Source organism: Heliangelus exortis, chromosome 20, assembly GCF_036169615.1.
Source record: "Heliangelus exortis chromosome 20, bHelExo1.hap1, whole genome shotgun sequence".
Classification (NCBI taxonomy): Eukaryota; Metazoa; Chordata; class Aves; order Apodiformes; family Trochilidae; genus Heliangelus; species Heliangelus exortis.
This window is the reverse complement of record NC_092441.1, coordinates 991,796-1,019,093: the sequence shown is the minus strand read 5'-3', so window position 1 is coordinate 1,019,093 and position 27,298 is coordinate 991,796. Positions and strand designations below refer to the sequence as shown.

Below are 27,298 nucleotides of genomic sequence, written 5' to 3'. Positions count from 1 at the left end.
TAAATGGGTCAGTGCGGCTCCAGGAACACCTCTGCTATTTCTGCATCAATATTTAATGCCCCAAAGCCCAGCGCTGCCTCCATCCCCACACATCCTGCCCTGCACCACCAGCAGACATCCCCAGTTTGGAGAGCCAAGTTTCTGCTGGGAGGGGAACCTCACCAGGCTCATTAGCGGGGCTGATTTTAGTTGCTCACAACACACCCACCTCACAACCCACCCAGCCCAAGGCCCCGTGTGCCACAACACCCAGCAGAGCCCTTCATAACCCCGGGGCTGGGCTGCACCTTCCACCCCTCACTGGTGGTCAGCCCACCGAGCTGGGTGCTCCCCAAGCTTGCTCTGACCCAGGGGAACACTGAGCTGTTGTCCTCCAGCTTGGGCTCACAATTCCTGCCCCAAAGCTTGATTGCTCAGCACAATCTTTACAGGAGAAAGAGCTCAGGAGCAAGATAATCTGAAAAAAATGAAACAAAACACCAAAAAAACACAAAACCAAACCCAGGGCCTACATCAGAGGTTGGGTCAGATTATGGAGGGACACAAGTTTCAGGGCTAGAACTCTGAATAGGTTTGTCATTGGGGCCTGGGCTTGAAGAAAATGGGAATGGGGACCTGGATGATGCCCAGACCCCACAGCATGCTGCCTCACAGTGCCAAGGCAGACCTGTTCCCAGCCCAAGGGGTTCAACACAGCCAAAGGCTTTTCCTCCAGGAGCTCTGTGTGTTGGGTGTGCACAGTGACACCTCAGCCACAAGCAGACTCAACACAATGTGACACCAATGGCAGAGCTGCCTCCAGCCCCAGGAGCAGCATCTCCCCTCCACAGGAGCTGGGGAAGAGGCTGGGGATACCTCTGGCAAGTCGGGAGCTCCCTGCTTCATAACACTGCTTAACTCCCAGGTTTCCACAGCCTGGAGGGGGACAGCAGCGTCTGCATGCCGAGGGGATGGGGCACGGGTGACACCAGGGGCCAGCTCCTGCCTCCTGTCACGTTGTCCCTGACAAACCCACCAAGCCACCAACCAGTCCCCTTCGGATTGACTTCAGGAATCACACCCCTTCCCTCTGGGCTGGGAGATAACGAGGCAAGAGGCCGTTATGCCGGCAAAAGAGCATTGATTAGAGCTGATGTGGAGCAAATAGCTATCGGGAATCACACCTGCGTTTGGGTGAGGCAATTAGGCTTCGAGTTTGGGGTGTTTCTAAGCAAACACCTCGTCAAACGCGGAGCTGTTCACACACCACTGCCAAACGATCAGCCACACGAGGAAAGAGCTTTAAAATGAAATGGAGGTTTGCCTGTGAACGGCAGTAATCGAATCTGTCAGAAACGAGGCAGATTGGTCTCCGGGGGGAGGGAGGAAGGATTCCAGTCCCCCCTTTCGGCAAAGAGACAATCCCGAGGAAGGGACGAGAGGAGCTGGGATCGCTGCCCGGGGCGCAGAGGCTTCGCTCCCCGCCACGCCGGGGGTCCACGCCACGACCCGTCCCGCGGGGAGGGGGATGGCGTTGGCGGGAGGTGCCAGCAGCCTCCGGCTCCCTCTGTAATTACTCCCCACGTGTAGGCAGCTGCCTGTAGTGGCAGCACGGGCGAGGGGGCGGCTGACAGCTCCTCCACCAGCTCATTAGCACAGTCACGCCGAGGGGGAGCGCCGGGGATGGAAAATGATCACAATGGGCTTCCCGAGCAGAACGCCTCGGGAAAGCCTGCTCGGGAGAGGGGGCCTGGCATGGGGAGCAGTCCCGCAGAGATGCCTGCTCCTGCTCCAGACCTCATCTCGACCCCTGCTCCGACTGCTGCCAAAACCCCAACGAGATGACAGGAAAAAAAAAAAAAAAAAAAAAAAAAAAAAAGCAGCTGGAAGCGAAGCATGGAGTGAGGTGGATGCGAGGAGGAAAGAGCCAAACCTCCCCAGGCACCATCCCCCTTCCTCATCCTCATTGTCTCCTCCAGACCACGGCGGTGTCCAAGCTACTGTGTAGGCCAGAAAACAATGGGATAAAAAAAAAAACACTTTGGCAATGGGGATACGAAACACTGAAGGTGGCTTTGGACTAGGAGACTCCAAAGCTTATGGAGCACTAGAGTGCCCAAACAGTCCCTGAGCCTCCAACCTGTGTGCTGAGCTCTAGGAGGCCACAGAAGCCCTCAAAGAAACAAGCAAACACCAGGTTCCTGTACACACCCCATGCCATACATCTCCAGAGGCCACAAAAAGCATCATCTTCTTCAGAGAAGAAAAGGCTCCTGGTTCTCTGCGGGCAACACAAATGGAGTTGGGACCATCCTCCTCCAGCTCCCTCTGCTCATGGTGGGTAAAAAAACCCATAAGATGTGCCTCCAGCTCCACACCCTCACTCCCTAAAGCCCAGCTTCTCTCACTAAAATGCCAGGAAATTAAAGCCTTTATTAACTGATGGCAACCTTTGGACTCTCCCTCAAGTCCATCTCTGGCTTTGGGGGCCAAGAGGCCTCGGGCACCCTCTGCACTTCAGCCAGCCAAGGGCTCTCTCTGCTCCGCTTGCCCCGTGGCTCGTGTGGTGCAGGAACCATGGTCCGATGGGCAGAGGGAAAGGACGAGCCTGACTCACCCTTCACTTCACCCCTGCTTCCTCGGGCATCACGGTGCTGCCATGGCCCAGGAGCCGCCCCGCACGCTCCTGAGGGAGATGGTGACCCGCTCCACAAACCTGCTCTCAGCACCGGCCTTCCAGGACAACACCTCCAGCACCTGAGTCACCAGCTCAAACTGTTCCCAGCCACATCGTCACCCATGCCGGGGACAGGCAGGGCAGGGTGACCAGAGCCAGCACCTCCCGCCCTGTTTGCCCCAGAGGAGCCGAGCCACAAGCTCGGGGCTCCCCCCAGCACCCCGGGTGCCACCACTGTCACCGTCCTAGAGCCACCCAGTGCTGCTCCATCAGCTGCACCAGAGGGTGGAGGGGGCCCCAGCCCCCCAGCTCAAGGCTCCGTGCAGATCCACTCCACATTCCCAGTAGCCAAGATTTTGGGTGCCATTGGCGCTGCCCCAACAGCTGTTACACCCCAGGAGCCCAAAGCCCAAGACCTTCAAACGTCATCACCTTGGCTTTTTTTTTTTTTTAACTACATTTTTTCTATCAGTTTTTTGTTGTTGGTTTGTTTTTTCCCTTTTTCTTCTGCTCAATTCTCCCAGGTAACTCAAACCAACTTAAAATGCAGGGAATCATGCAAGCTTTCCAGCTTAACAAATGACATCCTGCATTACATGTTAGGCTAGAAAGGTTTTATTAGACCCGGTCACAGGACCCAGCAGAGCAGAAACCACTTCCTTCACCGGGAAAATTAAAGCACATAAATTATTTTATTTTTCTCATGACACCGGGAGCCACGCAGAAAGAAAACCGAGAGATTCACAAACTCCAGCTATAACCAAAGCCCAGAAAAGGCTCCGAGCACTTTAATTGCTGCAGGAAAACGAGTGACGGCCACAAACCTGCCCGGGACCGAGGTGATGCGGGGACAGCCTGTGGGATAAGACAAATTCCCACGCAGTCTCCCAACTCCCGGGGGGACGCAGGGTGCCCGAGGGGGAACTCGGGGTGCCAAGGGAGGAGGGTCGGAGTGCCCGGGGAGGGTCTCGGTCCCCGCTGCCACCTCCGGAGCGGCGGAGCCCCCCGATAGCCTCTCCCGGCCGTTCCGTGACGGCAGCCCCGGCGCATCCCCCGGGAGAAGCGGGGGCGGCCCCGACCCCGCCGTCGCCTCCTCCCGCCGCCCCCGCTCCGCAGCTCCCGCGCTCGGCGGGGGGTGGAAAGGTAGCGGGGGGGTGGGTGGGGGGTAGGAAAAAAAAATTAAAGGGAAAAAACGCAAAGAAAGGCCAGGTTCCGGTCGGCACCTGTTGCGGGCTCGCTTACCTTGTAGACATTCTCGGTGAGGCGATGCACCTCCTCGGAGCGGGCCATGCCGACCGGGCCGGGCAGCACCATGGGGGCGGCGCGGGGGCTGCGGCCGGGCGGGGCGCGGAGCGGTGCGAAGCTGAGCGGCGGGAGCGGAGAGCGGCGGAGACCGGCGGCAGCCCCGGCTTTTATCAGCTCCCGGCGGCCACCTCCCGCCCCGACCCTCCCCGGCCCGCCCCGGGGAGGAGCTGCACCGCACCGGGCCGTACCGCACCGCGCCGAACCGTACTGGGCGTTGCAGGGCTCCGGGCACGGCCAGGGAGCGCAGGGCTGGGCGGGGGGCAGCGCCCGGGCAGGGAGTGGGACCGGGGGGCACGGCGAGGGGCAGGAGGAGAGCACCGTGCTGTGACCCCTCCTATAACCCGCCCCCTGTACCCTCCTGTGCCCCATCCCGCGCCCCTTTCCCCACCCCGCACCCCTGCCCTAGCCCTCATATACCCCATTCCAAACCCCTCTTGTACCTCATTCCCCCTCTCGCACCAACTACCCCATCCTGTGCCTCATCCCATACCCCCTTCCCCATCCCATGTCCCTGCTCCATCCCATAGCCTGCCCTACACCCCACCCTCTAGCCCACCATACTTCATACTGTAGCCCCGTTGTCCCCCATCCCTCGTGCTGTACCCCACATCCCTGAGGTACCTCGTTGTAGGGTGTCTGGGAGAGCCACAGAGGGACACACGGTCCCTGCTGTTATGGCCACCCAGTGTGGGACACCTCATGGTCCTTGTCACCAGCCTGGAGCAGGGCAAGGTCAGGAGACCAGCCCAGCCAGGAGGAGAGGCAGCCCCTGTTTGTCCCCTCATTGTTCCCAAGCTGTCCCACCACCCGGCCAGGCTGGGGAGCCGGGCTCACACCCTGCCACCCTGTAATTCCCCTGAGAGTCCCTTCCCAGCAACTTTCACACAGGTCCTGAGGGACATGAAGAACGTGCCCCGTGTACCCCCTGCCTTCCAGCCCTTCCCACCACAGCCCCTGCTCTTCTCAGGTTAAATGGGAGCTTTACAGCCCGGGGCTGTCACGTCGCAAGGAGAAACATTTGGAGGGCACTGGGCAGAAGCTGCCACCGGCTGCCTTGTCCCTGCCTTGGGCTGAGCCTTCCTCTCCTTCCTCTCCCTCCTCTCTGCCAGGAGAAGTGGTGAAAGAGTTAAGCAGCTGACAGTGTGTTTTCCTGTCATCTCCATCAGTTCCGAGAACAAGGAGCCCAAGCAGCCCAGGTCGATACCTTGGCCCCAAACCTCCCGTTTCCATTCCCTCCTGCTCCCCATCCCAGTCCTGGCAAGAAGCAGGGAGTGCACCAAAGGTGATCCCTCACTCTGGATGCATCTGGGTCCTGGTTTGATTTCACACTCCAGAGGACAGGAAAGAATTTATAACCCCTGAGAAGGTTTTTTCTATTTTTTATGGACCAGCAGGTTAACCCTTTCCCACGAGAGACAAGAATGACAAGGGGTGGTGGGACATAAACCTGGGGGGGGAGCCTGGGAAGAAGGTTGCCATGGGAGATATTCCCAGGAAGAATGTTCATCTGTCCCAATGCAGGGACCTTCCCCACTCCATCCTGCTCCATCCCAAGCTGCTGGCACTGGGAGGTGCTGATCCCTTGGCTGGACACTGGCGCCTCACTGGCTCTCCAGAGCCAGCAGAAGATTTCAGCTCCAGTGTCCGGGAAGAGAGTGCCTCAGTCCACATCTCCATCACCTTATTTTTAGTTACCTTATGTAAGGTCTTTGCTACGTCATGGATGTGGGGGGTTCTTGCATCTAATTCCAGTGTGACAGCCCAGCAATTCAAACAAGCTGTTCCTCTGGTGAGGGAGATAAAAGGATTTGTAATTTCTCATAATAAAAGAAGAAGCCTTTGGGGACGACCCTCTGAGAATCTCTCACATCTAGGCCTGCTCCCAGACAGCCGCTCCACTTTCTTCCCATCCTCTGCTTCTCCTTATCTTCAGGAAATTTGGGTACTGAAAACCTTTCTCCCTTGTACCCCCTGATTCCAAAGGGAGTCTCTGGCTGGCAGCAGGCAGTGGTTTATTTCCCTCACATGAAGAGGCAGACTTGCCAAATCACTGTTGCCCCTGGCTTCTCACATGTCGTGAACTCTTGACTGGCAGCAGCTGCCCAGGGCTGGTCTGTGCTGCCCACAGCACCCTGGGAATCCATGGCAGGAAAAACCTGCCTTTGCCTCGTGCAGTTGCATTTGCTTTGATTGCTTTTAAAAGGTTTTTGGTTGTTGGTTTTTTTTTTGTGTTGTTGGTGTTGTTGCTCGCTGTCTTTGTGTCAGGGTGATTCACTCCCTGGGGCTGGGCTGCAGCTGGAGTGTGCCCAGGGTAACCATGGTGGCAGAGTCCCTCTCAGGTTACCTAAATCCCCTTGGCACCTCCCGGCATTGCTCCAACGCCCTTTCCAAACCTTCAATTGCTCCGGGGGAGCAAAACCTGGTGGGTGCAAGGTGGGAAACCCACCACACCAGACCTCTGACACCAGTGGGATGAACACGCAGCAGCGCTGGCTGGTGGCCCTGCCAACCCTGGAGCTGGCACCATCCCTGTCCCCAGAGTAATTCCTTCCCTTTGCAGCTGTGGGGTGTCTCCCCGGGGTGACAGCACATCAGCACACACGTGGCACCGGCCACCTCCAGCCCCGGGTGGAGCGAAGTTGCTGTGGCAACACCAGTTTATGTAATCCACCCCGCTCGGCTGCAGGTGTGGGGAGGAAATCGTGATATTTCTGAAGTTTCATTAGGTTCCTTCTTAATTACCAGAGTGGTGGCATCACACCAGAGTTCCCGGCTGGGCCACGAGCCCTGGTGCAAGGACCCAGGGCCGTGCCGGGGCAGCGACGGGTGGAGGCAGCCAGGGATGGGCAAGGACTCCCCTGGGTTTCCACCAAGGTGGGGACAGAGGTGTGGTGGCTGTTTGGGCAGGGATGGAGGGAGGGAGGTGGCTGCAGGGCGGCATTGCTGCCCAGGGAGGGGAAACCAACCCTGCCTGGGATCACAGGGAGCAGCTGCATCCTGGGTGCCTCGGGAAACCCTTGTGTGACACAGGAGAGAGAAAAAAATATAATGTGGCTTATATTCCATCATAAACTTAAAGATGGTATCTCACTGGCCAATGAGGAGAGGAGGAAAGAGAGGTGTGAAGGGATTTTTCTGACATCTGGGAGACAGTGGGGATTCAAGGGGATTGAGTAAAACCAACCCAGCCACAAGCACAGGGCAGGCTTTTCCCTGTCCATTCTGCTCAGCTCCAACCCCTGCATCCCACATCCCAGCTCACTGCCCAGCTGGGGGGGCTCCTCTCAACACTCAGCTGGCCCCGCTTTTTTTTTTTTTTTTTTCCTGAACACCTCTCCAACCTCTGTGGGAGCTGGGGACAGCAAATCCCATACCAATACCTGGGTCCCAGAGTCACCCAAACACAGTTTGCTCTTCCCTCTGCAGCTCATTGGGATGGGATGGTGGCTGCAGTGCCTCACCAGTACCTGTCACTGGTCATACTGGTGAGCCCTGGTCCTTCCACTGCCACGGGCTCCATGTCCCTTGGGTGTGCAACAGCAAGTGTGCAGAGCTGAGTGTGCAGCTCCAGGAATCCTGCTCCCAGCCCCTTCTCCCTCCAGGCCCACATGGGCTCACGCTTTCTTTTTCATAGGGTGAGGACTCAAAAGTTGTCATAAAACTAAAGATTCCTGCTTGTGCCAGCAGCTCTCTTGTCAGGCAGATAAATACCCCCAAGCAGAAACAGTAAATTGAGTAAAGCCATTTGTTGCGGATTAGCAAAGGATGAACAATTTGGGCTCTTATTTTAGGGGGTGGGAGCTGCAGCACTGAAATCCAGCACAGAGTCTGAAACGGCAGCGACAGCGATTCCCAGCTCCTGCCTCACACTTTGCCCAGCAGAACCCACCAGGGTTTACAGAGAAGGTCAGGATTATTTCCCAAAGAAGGAAACTGAGGCACAGGAGAGCATCATCCCTAGTCGGTTTTCCCTAATCCTCTTGGAAGCACAGAACCCCAGACTGGTTTGGGCTGGAAGGGACTTTAAAGCCCATCCAGTGCCACCCCTGCCATGGGCAGGGACCCCTCCCACAGCCCAGGGTGCTCCAAGCCCCATCCAACCTTCAGCACTGCCAGGGATGGGGCAGCCACAGCTTCTCTGAACAAAGCATGTGAACCAGCCTCCCCTGCAGTGCAAATTGCTGTTTCCAGGTATTTGTATCCTGGGAACTGTTTTTCTGGCTGGTGTGACAGAGCAGCTCGGTCTCTGCTCAGCTCCCCACAGCAGAGCACGTGGCCCTGCTCACGGCGAGGGATGGTGCTGGGCTGAGAGGGTATCACAACACGGTTCTGCCAGCACCCACCCTGCTACACCCGGGCCTGGTGCTCATCACATGGGTCATTAAGAGCAAGAAAATAAGTGGAGGCCCCGGGGAGGGATCCTGGGTAAGGGGGCTACTGGCAGAGGTGGTGCTCCTGCCAGGATGGACCCCTGGGCCCCCCTACTCCTGCTACTCCTGGATCCCCAGAAAAAGAAGGCTGCAGGAGACGGAGCTCTCTTGGTGGGGGTCTGGGAGACTTTTGCTGCCTGGTGTAAAAGCTGGAACCAGCTTGTGTGGGTCAAATAAACCTGGAGGACAGCCTGGACAGCCCCCGACTCAAACCTCCTGTCCTGGGGTGGGGAACAGGGACCTGCTCGCATGTCCCCTGCAGAGCCCCAGCTCCTGCGGTGATGCCTGGGGCTTGGGCAGGGGCATCCCCAAGACATCGTGGGCAGCTCCTGACCCCCCCGCAGGGCTGACCCAGGCCAGGCCGGAGCCGGCTCGGAGGAGCCCGGGCTCTCCCGGGAGGCTCCTGGGGAGGGCGATCGTAGGGAGGAGCCGGAATGACGGAGGAAACGGGGAGTGGGTGGGAGAACAAAGCGCTGCGGATGCCGAGAGCTGCGCTGGGGCCTGGGAAGATGGAGAGGATTGGAGTGGGGTGGGGGAAGCAGTGGCTGCTGGGGGGGGGGAAAAGGGGCAGCATGTGGGAAGTGGGGCTGCAGTGCTGCCATCCCTGGGGACCGAAGGGGAAAATCTGTGCTCCAAAACCAACAGCAACCCCAAGCTCTGATGTGCCCCGCGGCTGGGGGAGGGGGGAACGGGGGAGAGCGATGCTGAGGAACCCCGAAATGTGCTGAGCTGGGCGGGTACAGCCCCGCGTCAGCCCCAGCACCAGCTCTGAGGAGTGAGTAATGCTGAGTTATCCACCGCCGAGCAGATCTCTGGGGATACTTCTGAACAGCAGGAATAGTTTATGTCATTTGCATAATTGGCATGATGGGTTTTTGCGTCACGGTGCTGAACGCAAAGCGTACGGGGCACTGATGCTGTGTGCAAGGGCACGGGGGCGGGGGGGACATTTGGTTCCCTCCTCCTGTCCCTGCCCAGTGTCACAGCTCCCTTTCCACCAAGCCCCCGCTGCCCTGGGCTGGTACAAGAGCCCAGCAGTACCCTCAGTCACCTTTTCTCATCCCATGGCCACGTCCAACAGGCTCAGCCACGCTCCTGGGCGCTGCTGCTGGGGCTGAAGCACCAAATTCCCACCCCGAGGCCACCCAAGTCTCCAGCTTCTCACGCAGGAGCTTTGCCTCCTCCTTTTCCAAAGGCACAGCCCTGGGTCTGGTCTCCACTCATTTCCTCCTCTTAATTAACTCTGCTCTGTGGGGCTGTGACTCCCTTCCAGCCCTGGTGCCACCTGGCACCAGCTGTTCTGGGGTACCGGGACCCTGTGTGGGGAGCAGCCGGTACCGTGGGGGGGTGACAGCCAAGGGCTGGTGGCCATCAGTCCCCGTGGGCCTGCAGGGACACCCAGTACCTGCCCACGGCTTCTCCTGCCACCTGAGGAGCCCCAAACCGCTGCCGAGCAGGGCCCCAGCCCACTCCGGGGGAAGGAGCCCAGCACGGTGACCCACGGGCACCCCCATTGCCCACCCCCTGCCAGCACCCTGTCCCCGGCCCTGGCTTCCCCCTAGAAGGTGAAATTCTGCCCCTCTCCCCCTCAGCGCAGCCTCTGCCGGAGCATTTCAGCCGCTGCCAAGCACCGGCAGCTCCCGTCTGGCACCATGAGCCAGCAAAGGTCACATTCCCCAGCCCAGCCTCGGAGCTCTCTAACAAATCTGCTTTGTTCCCATCACTGCTCTAATTAGGAAATTGCGCTAATTTTTTTTTTTTATTTATTCCCCCCCCCCTCCAGTTGAACTATCAGAACTCAGGCTCGTTCTCTGCCAAAGCCTCTTCCATCTCCGTGCTGGTGACTCAGTGTGACACCAGGCCACTTCAAATCTGTGAAGAGGGAAAGGGAAGGAGCCAGAGGCTGAACCCCCGCGGTGCTGAGCACACACCCGGGGCAGGGGGGGGGGGGCTTGGTGTACCGAGGCTTCGGGTGTAGAAGAAACCACCCCCCCGGTGCCTCCCCCAGTGTGGGCTCCTCCCAGCCCCTCAGTGATGATAAAACCCTGTGCTGCCACTTGGATTTTTCAGCTCACCTGTTTGTTTGGTATTTTTTCTTCAGGTGTTTCAAGGAGCCGTTTGAGGCTGGGGGCTGTGCTGGGGTGCAGCCATTCGGGGTGCAGGTGTGTCGGGGAGTGCAGGCAGCCCCCCCCTGCTCCCCGGGCACTGCTGCCATCCAGCTGTGTTGGCATAGAAACTGCCAGGGCTCTGCCACAGCCTTACACAATCACACAGACCAGAGGGAAAGGGCTGCTGCCACGGAACCAGGAGAGGGGAGAAGATCTGGGCCCTTCAGGGCATCCTCAGCCCCACACCAGTTTCTGTAGGCAAAGTGCAGAGCACCCGGGGGGGCTGCAGAACCAGGGACAAAGCCCCCTTGAGCCAACAGCCCCCATGCCCAGCGGCTCCGCTGCCTCCTGGGCAGCGCTCAGTAAGAGTCTGTTTGCATAACACCAGCAGTAATTCCCTCTCCCCCACTGCCTCCCACCTCAGTCCCAGGGGTGCTGGCAGGAGGAGGGTCCCTGGGGACAGTGGTGCTGGCTGGGCAGAGCCCCAGGGGTGAGGGGTCCCCCAGAACAGGGACCTTCTCTGCAAAGGGCAGCAGGGAAACAGCAGCCCCAGCTCCCAGGGGAGCTTCTCCCCTTCCTTGCCACCCGTGCCAGATTAACAGCCCCGGTGCTTGGACCCAGCACCCACTTGGGAACACCACGGAGATGCTCTGGGAGAGCATGTGACAAGTTACCTGCTCCTGAAAGCTTTCAGGGACTGAAATGCACTGTCACCTCCACACGGGCTGCGTGGGTCACGGTGTGGGTCCTGTGGCCAGAACCTCCCAAGTTCCTCCAGCAAGGATCCAGGGCTGTGCCAGTGCTGGGGACACCAGGGGACAGAAGGACTCCAGGCGCTGCGTGGGGTGGCAGAGGAAGCAGTGTGAGGTTGCTTGTACTCTCCAGGGTTTAATTAGCAACAAGCAATGTTGCCTCAATGACTTTCTTCGAGGGAGGGCACTCCTCTGTTTAACAGAACATCTGGCCAACTAAAACACAGCTGGAAGAGCTCCACGCTCTGCTCCCACCACAGGGGGCTGGCTCCCACCCCACTGCCACAGCTGAGCAAGGACAGGGAGTGCTGGTGTCACCCTCCAACACGGCACAGCTGCTTTCCCAGGGACACAGAGACCCCTGGGGCAGGGGGCGAGGGGCTGAGCCCAGGGTCCTGCTGGCCCAGGGGGGAGAGAGCCAGGGGCATCACCCTGCCTCCAGAAGAGACATAAATCCAAACTAACAAGGAATTAACTGGTGACAAAGCACCAGCTGGTGGCTGAGGCACCCCAGGCACACACAGAAGGTGCTGTGGTGGCTGTTGGGGTGTTGTGCCCAACATGATCATGTCTGGGCTCTGAAATACCCACCCGTCCCTGGCTCTGGCTGTGTTGGGCTGTCAGGGCACTGCTGCTGCTGGTTCCAGAGGAGCCCTCCAGGACTGTTTTTGTTTTACACAGAGAGCCTGTGCTGAAATTTCCTGCCCCCATCTCTCCCAGGAGCAGGGAGTAAGGAGGGGAGGGAGGAGGAAGGCAGCTCTTGCTCATCCAAAACATTTACTGTGAAAACACGAGGCTGGAAGAGGACTCGGTGAAAGCATCAGGACGGGTTTATTGTTACAGCACAGAGGTCACACACCACTCCGGGCTCTTCCTCCCAAGGAGACACAGCACAATCTGTTTGGTGCAGGGATTGGAAGGAAGCTGCTGGCAATCTGCTCCCAACTTTCCTGTTAGTGCAGCAAACGGCCTCTTTTCTGTGCTAACAAACCCAAGGAGCTGCATTAACCCCTTCAGCTCCCCCCGGGATGGTGGGCTCGGGGCTCCCTCACTGCCAGGACACTGATGAGCAAGAAAAACCCAGGCAGATGGACCACAGCCTCCTCCCAACCCTCTTCAACAGGGTTCACGCCAACCCTGCACGGCAAAAGCTGCGTTCCCAGGGAAGGTCCCGGGCAGAGTGCTGCACTCACCGCTGTAAATCACAGGGGGTAAAATCCACCGAGGGTAAAATTCACCGAGCTGCCCCCAGGCTGGAGCAGCCGTGAAGGAAAAACCTCACACAAAAATGCTACGGAGCTACGGCGGTGGTGAAGCCAAGGCTCTCTCTGGTGGGACAAGTCTGCATTGCAAGGCCAGGATGGGAATCCAGCAGAGCAGCAGCCTCGCCTAGAGGGAAAAATCATCAAAGCACTGAAGAGAGAAGAGTCAGCCCCTGGCCCAGCCCCGGCCTGGAGCCGGTGAAGGGTTTGGCTGTTCCAGAGCCTGGCTGGGGCAATGGGCACCCCAGAGGATGCAAACCCACTCTGCCAACCTCCCAGAAAGGGCTTTGCTGAAGCAGCACTGGGGAGCAAACACGGGGCCAGGGCTTACAGGACCCCAGCTTGGTTGTGAAGCATTAAGAGGGAGCAGAGTGGAACTGGAAATACAGCAACTCCCAAGGCTGTGAGAGTCTGGCCCCATGTGGAGGGACAGGATGCCCTGGTCAGTCTTTGAACACAGTGAATGGAGATGACCCAGAACCAGAGCTGCTGCCAGCCAAGCCCCACAGGCTGGAGAGCAGCAGTCTTCTGGGGCTGTTACTGTCTAGCACCAGATCACACAACCCCAAAGGCAGTCACTGAAAGTCTCCAAGGACCCTCTGAGTCCTTCTGCTGTCACACAAACAACACTTCAGGGTTGTGGCTTCAAGAACATAATAGATAAAGATCTGCAGTGTCCTGAAGAGCATCTGCATGCTGGCAAGCAAGGTTGCTCCCAATACCAGCTCAGTGTGCCAGCAGCTGGCTGGCCAGGCAGCCTCCTGGACACTCCAGCACCCCGCTGCACCACAGTGAGCACCACACCATCCTCAGCAGGAACTGTCCTCCCCTCCAGCTACTCACTGAGCAGAGTCTTTGGAGTGTTGTTTTGAGAAGCTTCGTGCCTCATGGCTGGTGCAGAATGGGCCCCAGGTTTACCCCAGCCTGACCTGTCCTGTCCCCATTCCCATGGGGAAACAACAACCAGGAGCTGAGGACTGGAGGTGGGATGGATCTCGGGCCATCTGAAGGGTGTGAAGGTGAACCTGATGATGGTGCAGAGCCAACGAGGGAGGACTCCTGGCTTGTGTTGTATGCAGAAGGCTCCTTGCTGTGACTTCAAGAGGCTCATCAGACTTCTGCCACCCCAGGTCTCACTCAGCACCACAGCTCCAGAGGGAGCTGGATGGGAATGGCTCCTGACCACTCCTGGCTCAGGCTCTTCATCTCACTCAGGAGATCAGGCTTCTCCCCTGCCAGCCCAGCAGCCACTGACCTTTGCTCACATGGGACACTCTCAGCTTGACAGGAGGCTGACAGGAGCTGCCCTTCCACAGGCAGAATCAGGAGAGGAAAAGCAAAGGGAGGGTGCGTGGTCCAGCAGGCTCCTGAGGGCAGGGGCTGGGGCCCAGGACAGCTGAATCAAACACCCCATTGCTCCAAGGTGGAACTTCCCAAGGAATCGGGCAGAGCAAAGGCAGATTCACCACTGAAATCAAACCTAGAGAAAGGATTTGGCTTCGGAAGTTTGAGAGTTGTTTAATCCCGAGACAGCGCAGCTGAGTGAGTTTGGAATTTAAGTTACAAAAAAAGAAAGCACTAGAAAATAATCTTGATACAAGAGCAATAATCAGCTGAGGTTCCCCACCCTGCACAGGGAATCCTGCTCCACAATCTGCCCAGCACAGCTGGGATGCTGCCAAGGCATTGCTTGTTCCCAGCACACGCTGGGATGGCAAACTGTCCTGGGTGAAAGTTACGTGGGGGAATCCCCAGCAGTGGGAGTTAAGATGCTGCCACCAGTTCTGGTTTTGGGCTGTTCTTGATGGGTGATGCTTCTGTGGAAGAAAAAGAAACTTGTTACAGAAACAGAGAAGGGCAAACTATGTCCTGTCCTGCAGCAGAGATAGGACTCCTAATCCACACCTCCACAGAGCAACAAACACTTGTGCAGCACCTGAACTGGTAACTTGGTTATAAGCAACCCCACAGCCCCAGTGTGCCCCTTTTCACAGCACCTGAAGAATCAGAACAGTTTCAGGTTGTACCCAACACAACTTCAGCAGCCACCAGCACAGTGACTTCTCACAGGGCAGCAGACAGGACCAGATTGTCCCCTGCCCCTTCACTCTGACAGAGGCCAAGCCAGGCTGCAGGCAGCCAGGGCAGTGTGGGGGTTGTTTGGCCACCTGATGACATCTGATCCCTGTTTACTTGTAAACAAGCACTGACAGGAAACCAACCCCTGCTCCCCACACCCCTGATTCTGCTGGGCAGCTTCCAGACAGCAGGGTTGTCCAGCTTCAGTGCCAGACTGTGCAGTGTCCTGTTGTCCCAGCAGGCAGACCCTTCACCAGTTTGTCCCCTGGCACCCAGCTCTGACATGCACTGACATGCAGGGGAGAAGTTTTAGTGTTGGTGAGAAAGTCTGGGGCCACCAGAAAGCCAAAGACAGAGCTTCTTGTGGAGCTTCTTGTGGAGCTTCCCAACAGAGGTGTTTCACTGAGTGTTTCAGGATGTCACAAAAAGTTTCTCTTCCAGAGGAACAACTCAGTGCTGACTGAGCAAGAGCCTGGAGCCTCTTTGGGTCAGATTTTGGCTGGGTTTGTCTGAGCCAGGTGAGGGAAGCTTGCACAGCCCAGATCAACAGGGTTCCCACCCACAATGCTTCCATCCCTTCACACTTTCTGGGACAACACTGATAAGAGGAGAGGGCTCAGCCCCCATCATGGGACTGAAGAGGAAGAGGAGAAGCCAAAGCTGCTGAGAGAAAGCCTACCTGGGATCTTTTCTGGGAGTGGCTCAGAAGGAACTTCTGGAAGCTCCACCTGTTCCTGCAAGAACATGAAAGACAACACATGACACACCCCCACGTGCCAGGCAGTGCTTGCACTATGGTTTTGTGCAAAGACTGTCTGGAAACAGTGATAATAGAAAAGATTTCATGTGCAGACTGACATCTGCCCCCAGAACTGCTGGATGGGTCAGGGACTGCCCAGTAAATGATCAGAGAGCCCTATGGGTGGAGGTGACAACACACACTGAGACTCCTGGGATCTGAGCACTCTCCAGGACATTCAGCACCCTCACCTGGTGGAGTGGAACAACCACTCAGCAAGAACAGGGACCAGCTGAAAGGCAGCAAACAAAGCACAGCCCTCAGCAGCAGCAGCTCAGTTTTAGGTGACACTGAGTGTGTGGCCATTACTTTTATCTTTGATGACACAAGAACTGGGCACAAAGAGGTGTGGGTGAGATTTCTGGCTGAATAAGATAAACCATCAAGAGTGAGGGAAAAGGTACTTTCTCCCCTACCACAAGCATCCTCCTGAAAACGTGGATTAAAAGTGATTCCAAGAACATCAGGTTATTCCTACCTGAGTGATAGCATTTAATTCTTCTAGGATGGCATCTTCATCTTCCTCAGTCAGGCAGCCAGCCAGGATCTCATCTATTTGCTGTGAAAAGAAGCAAAAGCCACATTCCAGTCAAGAGCAGAGCAGCAGAAACAGCTCTGTGCCTTTCAGGAGAGCAACATAACCATGGGGCAAGGGGGTACTGGGAAAACTGACACAGCTGATTTTCCTGCAGGCAACTGAGATTTAATTCCCAACCTGACTGCATCTTAAATAAGTCTGGGAACACCAGGGACACCAGAGAAACTTTGTGTGGCAGGCAACCTCTGCTCACAGCTGCTCATGCACACAGTACATACCCTCTGGTACTCCACAGCATCTTGTGTTTCACCTATTATTCTTTCTACTTCTTCTATTGACATAACCTGGAAAAAAAAGATCCAAAAACCCAGCATGAGGCCTGTGGGGATACAACTACAAACACCCAGACTCTGCCCGGGCTGGGGCAGGAGTTCAGCTGAGCTGGCCACACGTACCTGGTGCATTTTGTGCAGACATTCATTGCCTATTTTCAGGCCCTCAATGACTTTCATTTCAATCTGGGTGAATTCAATATCCTGGACCTGAAAGAGGATGGGAAAAGGGAAACATCACAGGCTGTCACACTCCCAGTGTTGGACAGACACAGACTGCCAAGATCTCCAGAGAAATTGCCTGGGAAAAGCAGCCACCAGCCCCTTCTGCACTCTACAGAGGGATAAATGATGTCAGTGGTAAGAAAGGTGCACACAGAAAGCCTCAGCACAGCACTACTGAAAGAAACACCCACCCCAGGAAAAAAAGACTTGTGAGTGTAAGTAGAGACCACTCAGAGGGAACAGCCCCTGGGTCCTGCTTACCATCTGCTCCAAGTTGCTGACTTGGTTCTCTGTTTTATCCAGGAGTTGCTCTTGGTAACGTTTCTTCTTCAGCAGGAGCATGGCCTTTCTGCAGAGCACAGCAGGGGGAAACTCAGCAAAGGTGAAAGAAAACCTGTAAGCCTAACCCAGACACCTCAAAGCAGAATCTGCTTGTTGTTTTTTCCAAAAGAGGAAAAAAATGTGCAAATTAAACGACAGCTCTGAGCTGCTCCTTTGAAGAACAATGATGAGCAAATTAATAAAAAACCTGTTGCTTGGCACCTGAAAATTCTGGTGTATTTGTTGTGGATCAGAACTACAGAGGGCCAGCTGGGCTGTCACACTGCCAGTCAAAGTCCTTGGCACAAAAACCTTATGAGAAACACCCAAAATGTGAAGCCTGAGATGGCCCCTGACACGGTGACACCCACCCCACCCCATCCCACCCCAGCCCTGACCCTCTGGGCGGGTCACAGAAGGAGAACTGATTTCTGGAGAGCCCTTTTCACACCAGCTTGGGAGCACAGAACTTGAACCTCAAGTTTCTTTCTGAAAGCCCCGTCTGTAAGCACCCCCGCGGCTGCTCAGCCCCTGCCAGCGCTGCTTCCCGGTCTCCAGGGGATGATTCCCGGGATCCTGCCCCTCACTCACTCCTTACGGCCCTCCCGCAGCAGCTGCCGGGCCAGCGCCCGCTCCCGCTCCAGGTTGAGGCTGATTCGCTTCTGGTACTGCCGGAGCTTGTCCCGCTGCTGCTTCAGTTGCTGCGACAGAGACCGGGACGGGCGGTCAGACGGGGAGAGGGAGGGATGGAGGGACAGACGGACAGAGGGACATAGGGAGGGACAGAGGGGATGGACGGGGGGACAGACAGAGGGACAGGAGGAGGGACAGAGACAGACGGAGAGAGGGAGGGACAGAGGGACAGACGAGGGGAGGGGTGGAGGGACAGAGGGACAGACGAGGGGAGGGGTGGAGGGACAGAGGGAGGGATGGATGGAGGGACGGAGGGACGGACAGACAGAGGGATGGAGGGACGGAGGGACGGACAGACAGAGGGAGGGAGGGACGGAGGGACGGACAGACAGAGGGACAGAGCGGGGTGGGGGGATGGAGGGGCGGAGGGAGGGACACTCAGGCCCCCCCCGTCCCAGTCTGGGCTCCCCAAGGCCCGGGCAGCCCCGTCCCACACACGGACCCGCTCACCGGCGGCCCAACCCCCGGGGCTGCCCCAGCAGGACCCGCCCCGCACTCCCCGTGCCCCCCGCCCGCTCCCGCTCCCTTCCCGCGGGGTCCGGGGCCGGCAGGGCGGCGGCCGGACCGGGGACAGCGGCTCGGCCCGGGGCCGGCGGTTCCCCCCCACGCTTCCCCCCGCGGTCCCGTCCCGTCCCGCAGCGTGTCGGGGTCCCCCCCGTGCCCCCCGCTCACCAGCACCGCCTTGTCCTGCTCCGTGACCCGGCTCCGCCGCTTCCGCCCGAACAGGTTCCCCATGGCCGCCGCCGCCCGGCCCGGCCCGCACAGAACCGCCCCCGACGGCGGCCGCGCAGGGCCCGGACCCGCAGAACGCGAACTCGGAGCAAAGGGCAGCGGGAACCGCCAGGGGGCGCTGTAGGGGCGCGAGGGAACGCGCGGGAACGGCGGGGGCGGGAAAGAAGGGATGGGATACAGGGGATGGGATATAGGGAATGGGATATGGGATACAGGGGATGGGATACGGGATATAGGGGATGGGATATAGGGGATCGGGGGTATATGGGATGGGGCGTATCAGGGATGGGCTATAAGGGAAGGGAAGGGTATAGGGAATGGGCTATAGGGGATGGGCTATAGGGGTTGAGGATGCAGGAGATGGAGACACAGAGGACCCAGCACTCTGGGGCCCAACTGGAGGCTCAGCCCCAGGTCCTGGGGAGCTGCACAATCACTCTGGTTCTGCTCAGCCTCAGAAATTGTCACCTGGGCCCATTCAGGAGGTTCTTGCTGAGGACCCTCAGGTGTAACAGCCTCAAACTGCCCCAAATCCCAGCCCCAGCCCATAACCCTGTTCCCTCATGGGCCAGAGCTGTGCCCCCTCCCCACTTCTGCCCCAGCAAACAACCCACAGACAGGGAAGTGTTTCTGCATTTATTTTTTATTAACCATTTATTTGTAATTGTTTTACTCTCACATTACAACCGTGTGGGGGTTTTTATATATATATATATATATATAATTTTATTTATTTTTGTAAAATAAATAGAGATAAGTGAACTTTTTTTTTTTAAGTAGGATGCTCTGCAGATCCTTGGTTAAACTCCATGATTGAATCTCTGCCTCTCAGACCTGTGAAGCCCCCACACACTTGGATGAAATCTCAACAGGCTGAGGGTGTTAAAACCCAACCCTGGCCGAGGGGCACGGGGCAGGGCAGCAGCTTCCCACCACCCCCCTTTGCCTTCTGCCAGGCATTTCTGGTTCCTTTAGTGAATACACTGATATAAGTTAAAAATCTATTGTTTTTTAAGCTGTGTATGTTAATGGGTTACACAAAGACCCCAAACTGCAGCTCCAGGCTCAGGGTGGGCAGGGTGATGGGGAGAGGTTCCCCTGGAGCAGCACAGGAGGGGGCTGGGGCTCTGTTAGACCATAATTAGAACTTTTGGTAACTCAGAAGAGGACTCGTAGGTAGTTTCTCTCAAGTTTAAAGCCTTTGATTCGTCATCTTGTGGAGCGGCCCTCGGCCTCCCTGCTGCACTGGGGGAGAGGGATGGGACATGGGGTAAGGACACAGCCCCCCAGCCCTTGGTGTCTGCTCCATCCCCGGGGCTCCGGGACCCCTCACAGTGTCCCCTGTGTCCCCAACAGGGAGGGAACGGGACCCTGCCCAGAGCTGGGTCAGGACAGGGGCACGGTGCAGGGGTGAAGCTGCCCAGGGGAGGAGGTTTCACCCCTTCCCTCATCCGTGTTCCCTTCCCCAGGAGCTCGCTGGGAGCCTGCAGCCCCGGGGCTGGAAGCAGAACTGGGGTGCTGGCAGGTCAGCCTGTGGCAACATGGGGATTATTTTGTACAGTGCAAGTCCTGGTTTGGGCCAGGTAAATCACACCTGGGCAACACTTGAAAGAAACCTGCCCTACCCCTTCCCCAAACTCATCTCCAGACTCCTCACAGACTCCAAGGGACAGAAACATTCATTAATCAGCCAGGGAAGGTGTGGGAGGTGGAGCAGGGTTGTCCCCAGACAAAGCTGTTCTGCTCAGAGCAGGGTGACCCCTGTCCTCCCCCTTGTCAGTGATTCTCTGGTGCTCAGAGCAGGCTGGGGACGTGCCCAGCTCTGCAGGGACAGGCAGGCAAACCACAGCCACACAACATCTGCAGCTGCAAGCACAGGTGTGCAAATGCAAGTGTGCAAATCCTCCCGACCATCTTCTGCTGAGTGTTGGCAGAGCTGGGAAGCCCCTGGAGCCTCCTTTGCTGTCTGGGCAGAGCTCCCAGGTTACCAAACCTGCTTGTGGAGTTCCCTGGGGGCAAAAGGGCAGTGACTGCAGAAGCAAATTGTGACCAGGATACCCCAGACCCCCACAGAGGTTACAAGGGTGACTTGTTCCAGGCTTGGCAGGGATCTCAGGGACGTCCGTTCTCTTTCTTCCCTCTTCCTCCTTGCAGCCTTAGGGTTTGGTGACATCCTGCCCTGCTCCTGCCAGCTCAGGCTCCTCTCCTCGGGGTCCTGGGCTCCCCTTGCCACCACGCTGCTGTCCCTGGGCAGAGGGGACAGGGCTGCTGCAGGGACACGGCCACGGCTCTGCTGCAGGAGGGAGGGTTTGGCACAGGGCAGGCAGCAGCTGGAGGGGTCCCGTGGTCCTGTTGGAGGTGCAGAGCTGCAGGTGAGTCCTGACTGCAGCCCTTGAAGCAACCCGTGCTCCAGCAAACCAAAAAAGCAAAGTCTGTAACAGAAAGCCCTTTCCAAGGGTACTGCATCATCCAGTCCTTTTGCAAGCTCAGGAGCCACGTTTCTAACAGAGAAGCCAACCACTGGAAACAAAAATAAAAGGTTCCTTTTCTGTAGCTCTTGGAGGATATAGCTGGGGAAAAAGAAAAAAAAAAAAACAAAACCCAAAAAAACGAACAAGAAACAAACAAACAAAAAAACAACCCAAAAAAGGAGATTGTCTCTTTTCCCCTGGTCAAAATCATCAGTAGCTAAGTCAGGAAAAAAACAAAACAAAACAAAACACCAACAAAAAAAAGTTCAAGTTCTGGGTTGCAGCAGCAGCCAACACTGAACATTCAAGTCGATAATTTCACTATGTACATGATGGGTGCTGAGCCCCGGGCACTCCCCTCTCCGTGCCTCCGCCTCCTGCGTTATCTGATCCGCTTCTCCACCGAGTACACCGAGATGTAGAAATCATTGCTGCCGACTGCCAGGTGAGGCTGCGGGGAGAGGGCACAAACCAGAGGGGTCAGGCACCCCGATGCTGGGGAGCTCTGAAACGCATCTGCAGCTCTGAGGCTCCTGCCAGCACCTCCATCATCCCCACCGGTTATTTGCCCATTTCAGCCAGAGGGGAAAAATTATGGCACCTATTAGTTGCCAACTGCTAACATAATTTTTGTAAATGGCTGCAAATCCGGTCGTTAGGAAGAGGCTGGGAATGAGCTTCCCCCCACAGAGTGACCCAGGAACCACCCCAGCCCTGGAGACCCGGCCTGGGAGAGGGTAAAGAACAAAACATGTCAGATGCTCAGCCACTTCTTGCTCCCTCCCCCAAACTGCAGGACAGCAAAATCACTCTTTACCATTTTGCAAAGTGGCTTTTCAAAACCGAGGAGGAGATGAGCTTTCCTCTCCCCTTGCTATTCCCAGGGTGTTAACTATTCCTGACCCAGGCAGGGAACCTGCCCTCCCCTCCCTGCCCAGCTCCTCCCTCCTCTGCCAGGTCCTTTAACATTCCCACTGCTTTTTCCCATTACATATCAAATATTTGTGTTCTGAGCTGCAGGCTTCAAAAATAACTCTCTGCTAAATGCCTTCTTTCCCCTCCTCCTGTTTTTCCTACCCATTCATGTTCTTTTCTTCATCTTTCCATCTCCTTCATTTGTTCTCACCCCTGGGTGAGCAGGAGCCCAGGATGCAGATGGGCACCTGCATCCTCACAGAGCAGCAACCAGATTCTGTCTAACACCCATTGCAGAGCCCCCTCAGCTCTCACAGACTTCCTTTTTACTCTGATTCCTTCCAGACTTTACCAGCTTACACCTTTAATTTTTGCAGCTCTCTCCTTTTTCTGACGTGCAGGGTTTCTGCTGCACAGCACAAGCTCTTTCCTTCCTGCAGGTGGGGTAAAAGCAGCCTCAGAGACCCCAGGCTGAGCCTCCCTGGCTGCAGGAGAAGAGGCACAGCATAAATAAGCACCTCAAATTTTGCCTGCTGGAAGTGAGAGGCTGCACCTCTCCAGTCAGCTCCACCTCAGGGAGCTTCTGTGGCTCCAGAGCTCAGCCAGGCTGCAGCCCCAGTGATGGGGAGAAGGAAATGGGAACCCTGAGCTCAGCCAGCCCCTAAGGAAAAAGGTGCTGGGAGTCCTGTTCCAGCCATAGGTGCACACCAGACACCAGCAGCACAGCTGGGTGGTTGTCTGGAAGAGCCCCCAGCACGGGCAGGGACTGAGAACCCCAAATCCCCAAATCCAGCAAGAATACAGAGAATACAGACCCAGTGTGGATGGAAAGCCAGGCAGCTGATGGCTCCGACCCTCTGTCCCATGAAACCATCGTAGTATTTGATGTTGTTGATCAGCTCCCCGTTCCCATTGTAGATGGCAGTGAACTGGTTCATGGAGCCACTGGAATGGAGAGAGGAGGGGGTCACTGCCAGCACCCTGGTGACAGCCACAGCCCCTGCCCAGCCCCCTGGAGCTGAGCTGTTCACCAGAGCCAGATGTATGCAGCCAGATCTGGGAAGTGGGGAGCATGGCTTTAGCTGCACCGTGGCCACCTGAGACTGCAGAAATGCTGGAGCCACAGCTGCAGGACCCAGAGCAACCCAGCCAGGGGTTGTGGGCACTGTGAGTACATCCCCAGCAACCCCCAGGACACGAGGCTGTGGAGCAGTTGCTGGTCCCCACTCAGAGACCCAGAATACACAGGCTAACTCTGAGCAAGGGTCTGACCAAGGGGTGTGAGACTCTGCACCAGTCCAGCACCACAGCACGTCCCTGGTGCAAAGGGTTTGTTAATGCACACAAAGGATAAAATTCCTGAGGTGCCAGGAGGGGAAAGATGCAGTTTGTGGTGAGGTTAAAACCAACCAGAAAACCCACAAAACCCCAGGATGTCTGCAGAGACAAACTGTCCCCCCCACCCACCCCAGGGATGCAGGAGGTGAAACCAGAACTTACCATGCAAAGAGGTTGGCTTGTGGGTGAATGTCAAGGGCTGTCAGCCCTTTGACTATCTGCAGGACCTTCATGGACTCCGGCATCCGGGGGTCAAAGAACCTCACGTCTCCGTTGACACTGCCAGCACAGGAGTGTCACAGGGTCAGGCTGTCCCCACACCAGAGCCCAGGGGACACAGCCACGTGCCTGACTGTGAGCTGACCACCTCCATCAGAAAGCCAGGCCAGCTCTGGCAGCAGGGCTGAACTCCCACTTACCCCTGGTACCAAGAGCTCAGTGCCCTCAGCACTGAGCCATTATTACTTTATCACTTACAGCTCATCACTGAGCTTTCCTGCTATGTCATACTCAATACCCCCAGCTGCACGTCAGACCCAAATTCCTTCTCCTTTTCACAGCAGGAAATTGTATTAGAAAACTCTAAGCAGATGGGACCTGCTGGTACCATCCATTACACCAAATGTCTGGACACAGAGGCACAAACCCTCGCTGCCCAAAGAGCTCTGAGGACCAGGTGAAACAAACACTGCCCATGCTCAGGAGATGTGTCAGCCCCCCTGGGAACTTCATCAGGGAAGAGAGGGTGAGGAAAGCAAGAATGGCAGTGACAGAGACTCTGCTTAGGAGCTCAAGCACTTTTCAAACACAAATAATTTCTTCTCGTTAAGGGAAGTGTCTGAAACACAGCAGCAGAACCACATCTGGGGGGTGGGAAGAAGCTGCATCTTTTCCTGCAGCCCTGGTTTTGATGACTGAGGATTGGACTATGGTCTATCCACCCTTCTGAGCTTCTCTGGTCCAGAGAAAAGTCTCTCTGAGGTTGCTCCATAAGCTACACAGTGTCTTCAAATCTTTCAAGAAGCCTTTAGACCAAAAACTTGCTAGGTCCTAACACTGTTTTTTTCTGTCTGCTGAAGAAAAAAGTGAACTGGGAGAAACCAAGAGCAAGATGGGCTGTCCCAACAAACCACGTGCCTCTGGAAGTACAACATTGTCTCTTAACTCTTCAATCCCAAAAGAAAGCACCACCAGTTGAGAAGGACATTGAGGAGAGGGGAAAAATGAGCCAGGCTGGCCAAACCTACAGGCCTGACCCCTGGGATTGTTGAAAGAGATTACAGAAAGGAAGATTAAAAACTCTAATATGTGAGCTCAACAAATCTGGCAGCTGCATCACATAATCCCCTTTCTGAAAATCTTAATACATTTTTGCTGGTCCATCCCCCCCCCTCAGGAATGTTATGAATCCTGGAATATTGTGTTTTGTTTTCATTTTGTAATCAAGAAAAAGGGCCTCTTTGTGTGCAAACAGTGGCTTTGTGACAATAAATCATATTCTGCTGTTCTTTAATGGCCAAATAAGTATATGCTGCTCTCTCCACAGAATTTACCAGGCAGCAAAAATAGATTTATGTGTAGAAAATTGCTAGACAGCAAAGTAATCCTGCACAGCAATATGCCCAGCAGATGCAACATCAGCCTTCCTCCTCGTGTTCTCTCTCAAATGACCCCATGGAGATGTTGGCAATAAAGAACAATCATAAGATACCATACCCAGCTCAGCTCTCTGGTTCACTCCATTCCTCCCTCACAAGCCTCGTGACAGTGATTTCAGCACAGCCACCTTCTTGTTTACTCTCAAGCCTCACACCAGGCTTCCAAGGAGAGCTTCACGTTTCTTTTCTGCCCTGTCTCCACCCAGATTGGATCAGGAATTAATTACCAAAGCAAATGTGAAACTAAGAGCTTTGCTCTCTTAGCCCTTGGACTACCAGAGGCAGACTTGAGGTAGAACAGCAACGTGGGCTTGAGAGGAAACAGCAGCAAAATCTGTACCTGACGCTCATGATGTTGCCCTCGGGGTGCTTCTGCAGGTAGGCTTTCACCACCCAGGCTGTGTGCTCTCGGTAGGTCATGACACGGCTGAGGAAGAAGGAGAGAAAGATTTTGAAGGGGAGGAGGAGGCACCAGAGGATCCCAGTGAGCTGGGGGGGCCGGGCAGTTACCATTCACTCAGAGCCATCCTCCTGTCAAAGACGCGGATGGAGCCGTCCCCCAGCCCCGCCACGATCAGCGAGCGGTGGGAATCACAGGAGAGGCTGGTGACACAGCTGTCTGCTCCAGTGGGGATGTCCTAGGGAGAGGGCACACAAAAGCTGAGCTGAGACCATCGTGTGTCTTCAAGTCTGTAGCCCCAAGGAGAAGACACTTTATTCTCTTTCAGTCCAGGTGCCAAACCAGACGGACCCCGCGTCCTCCTCCTCTTCCTTTCCGCAGCCTCTAAATTCATCCAAAGCTGGACCACCTTCCACCTGGAATTCTGCTTCAGCGTGCAGCTTTTCTACAGACTATGGATATGACCAGAAAGGAGGGGTGGAGACCCTGGGGACAAGGGGCACGGCTGCTGCCATGTGTTTGAGCCACAAGTGCCATCGATCGGGCCGAAGAGCTGGGCCCAGAGGAGAAATTTCAGCAAAGACAGCTCTGGCTAATTAGTCAGCTTGATTAAGCAAAAAGAAGGAGGAGTTAATATCATTCTCTACTGAGAACATCTAATTAGTTAAACAAATGGCCAGAGGAGTGATTTCTCCGTAAACCATTTCTGCTGTGTACAAGCTGTAAATGCCACTGGGGTGGCAGAAGGGACTGGATATATTTGGAGTCAGGTAAGACAAAGACACCTGAAGAAAGCAAAAACTCCTTATGGCCCACGTAAAACCACGTACAAACCCAAACATAATTCCACCCACACAAAAAAAGGTACAAAGCTGCAAGGGCTTAGCCCTTCTTGTACATCAAATCAACACCCAAATAAGTTCCAGGAACTAATTTAAATGCCTCTTGTAAAATAACTGTCCCAGAAGGCAGCTCCCTTTTCCTAAAATGGGTCCAGCTATGACAGTCCCTTTCAGATTATATTTATTCTGGTTTTTTTTTCAAACACCTGGCTCTCTCCCTCCTTCCATCATGAGGGTCATTACCTCAGTGCCCAACCACAACACAGCCCCAGAGAATCGCCCACACAAGATGAAGTGAGACAAGTGCTGTGCCACCTCCCCTCCCCACTTGGGGACATGTGACAAGCAGATCCAGGATCTCTCATTAAAAGCCAGATACTGTGTGTATTAAAATAAAATAATAATAAAAAAAGACACGGCAAAAGAAAAAGAAGGCTGGAGCTGGCAAGGACAGCTGGGGTGGGAGAGGGTTTTTACCCACCCACTCTGTACCTGCCACAAGCACAGGAATTATTTGGAAAATGCCTACACCTGCTATGAGGAGAAACATTTTCAATTAAAACAGGTAAAAAAACAAGCTAAGAAAAGCAAGACAACCATCAGGAGGCACGTTAGAAATGCATTAGCTAATTTCACACCTCAACCCCATTTTTGCTTCTGTGCACATTCCCCTCTCCTCAGCCTGGCTGCAGCTGCAGCACCGATCCAGAGCTGTGCTCAGCACCAGCTGCCCAGCCCCAGCGCCTGCCTTTGAAGCAGAAGTGAAAATGAAGCACTTGCTTCCTCAGACACATCTCAAGTGCTTCCAGGGGTTCACTTTTTGTAGTTCAAAGAGTGGGAAGGCACCTTTATTAGCTGGGATGCCAGAGCCACGCTGCTCTTTGTGCTGGATTTCACTTTCCCAGCGTTACCCAGTCGGGCAGTTTCAATCTCCTGAATTTCAATACAACCAATCTTTGCAATTAAAAAAGAAACAACGTGGGTTTAGATACTTTCAACACAATCATTAATCATCATAATTTAAAAGATTTGCACCTCCCGAATGTTACTTTTCCCTAATTTACATAGGGAAAAAAATAATATGTGAAAGTAATTAAGATTAACATAGGCTTAATTATCGTGCATTGCAGGGTCAAAGTGTTGTAATTAGTGTTCATCCAGAGGTAATTAATTTCTAGTAGCTTTGAAAACTAGTCTTCCTTTTTTCTCCATCTCATCCATCCTGGTGGCTCCATCCTCATGGATGCTGCTTCTGCTTCTCATTCCTGAGAACTTTTCATTTGATCCTGACTGACACCAACGCCTGCAGCGTCCCCGTTACAGCCCAGGGAAAAGCTGCTTCCTGCTGCCCCGTTTCAGAGAGTGATGAGGACACCTGAGGCTGCCCCAGAGCTCCCCAGGGGATGCTGAGGGAGCTCTCAGGAGCCTGGCAGGCACCTTTG

The 27,298-nt window shown here is 55.5% G+C and overlaps 3 protein-coding genes across 25 annotated transcripts in view; all 3 read right to left on the bottom strand.

The window, feature by feature from the left end:
• The window catches only part of BAIAP2 (BAR/IMD domain containing adaptor protein 2), a 38,909-nt gene extending 34,852 nt beyond the window's left edge, over positions 1–4,057 (bottom strand). For 17 of the 19 annotated variants that reach the window (XM_071764393.1, XM_071764383.1, XM_071764380.1 and 14 more), the window contains exon 1: positions 3,899–4,057. In XM_071764393.1, coding sequence (XP_071620494.1) covers positions 3,899–3,970 — 72 coding nt within the window. In that variant the 5' untranslated portion in view covers positions 3,971–4,057. The remainder of the gene's footprint in view (positions 1–3,898) is intronic. The other 2 variants (XM_071764401.1, XM_071764400.1) reach the window with 2 other exon arrangements.
• Positions 4,058–12,063: 8,006 nt separating this feature from the next.
• Positions 12,064–18,291, bottom strand: CHMP6 (charged multivesicular body protein 6). Of its 3 annotated transcripts, XR_011729844.1 has the most exons (9): positions 18,173–18,291; positions 17,399–17,508; positions 16,748–16,835; positions 16,385–16,471; positions 16,208–16,273; positions 15,870–15,950; positions 15,272–15,326; positions 13,357–14,330; positions 12,064–12,640 (listed from the first exon to the last, which is right to left on the bottom strand). XR_011729844.1 is itself a non-coding variant. In XM_071763981.1 (8 exons), exons 1-8 carry the CDS (start codon positions 18,233–18,235, stop codon positions 14,278–14,280), a joined length of 603 nt encoding a protein of 200 aa, XP_071620082.1. In that variant the 5' UTR covers positions 18,236–18,291; the 3' UTR covers positions 12,064–14,277. The 3 variants fall into 3 exon arrangements, 2 of the variants coding, with proteins under 2 accessions (XP_071620082.1, XP_071620081.1); XM_071763981.1 differs by having other exon boundaries at positions 12,064–14,330; XM_071763980.1 differs by lacking the exon at positions 13,357–14,330.
• A 566-nt stretch (positions 18,292–18,857) lies between these two features.
• Positions 18,858–27,298, bottom strand: part of RPTOR (regulatory associated protein of MTOR complex 1) — a 111,326-nt gene continuing 102,885 nt past the window's right edge. For all 3 annotated transcript variants that reach the window (XM_071764697.1, XM_071764699.1, XM_071764700.1), the window contains 5 exons: positions 25,125–25,252; positions 24,955–25,041; positions 23,119–23,235; positions 22,434–22,563; positions 18,858–21,154 (listed from right to left, as the gene is read on the bottom strand). In XM_071764697.1, the coding sequence (XP_071620798.1) occupies positions 21,086–21,154; positions 22,434–22,563; positions 23,119–23,235; positions 24,955–25,041; positions 25,125–25,252 (531 nt within the window). In that variant the 3' untranslated portion in view covers positions 18,858–21,085. The remainder of the gene's footprint in view (positions 21,155–22,433; positions 22,564–23,118; positions 23,236–24,954; positions 25,042–25,124; positions 25,253–27,298) is intronic.

Bases quoted from the DNA above. Each gene is read 5' to 3' on its own strand.
- CHMP6 (XM_071763980.1), bottom strand. From the start codon at position 18,235: ATGGGGAACCTGTTCGGGCGGAAGCGGCGGAGCCGGGTCACGGAGCAG. The intron at 16,836-17,398 runs GTGAGTGAGGGG...TGTGCTCTGCAG, and splicing joins CTGCGGGAGGGCCGTAAGGA to AAAGGCCATGCTCCTGCTGA. The intron at 16,274-16,384 runs GTACGTGTGGCC...TTTTTTTTCCAG, and splicing joins GTCTGCACAAAATGCACCAG to GTTATGTCAATAGAAGAAGT.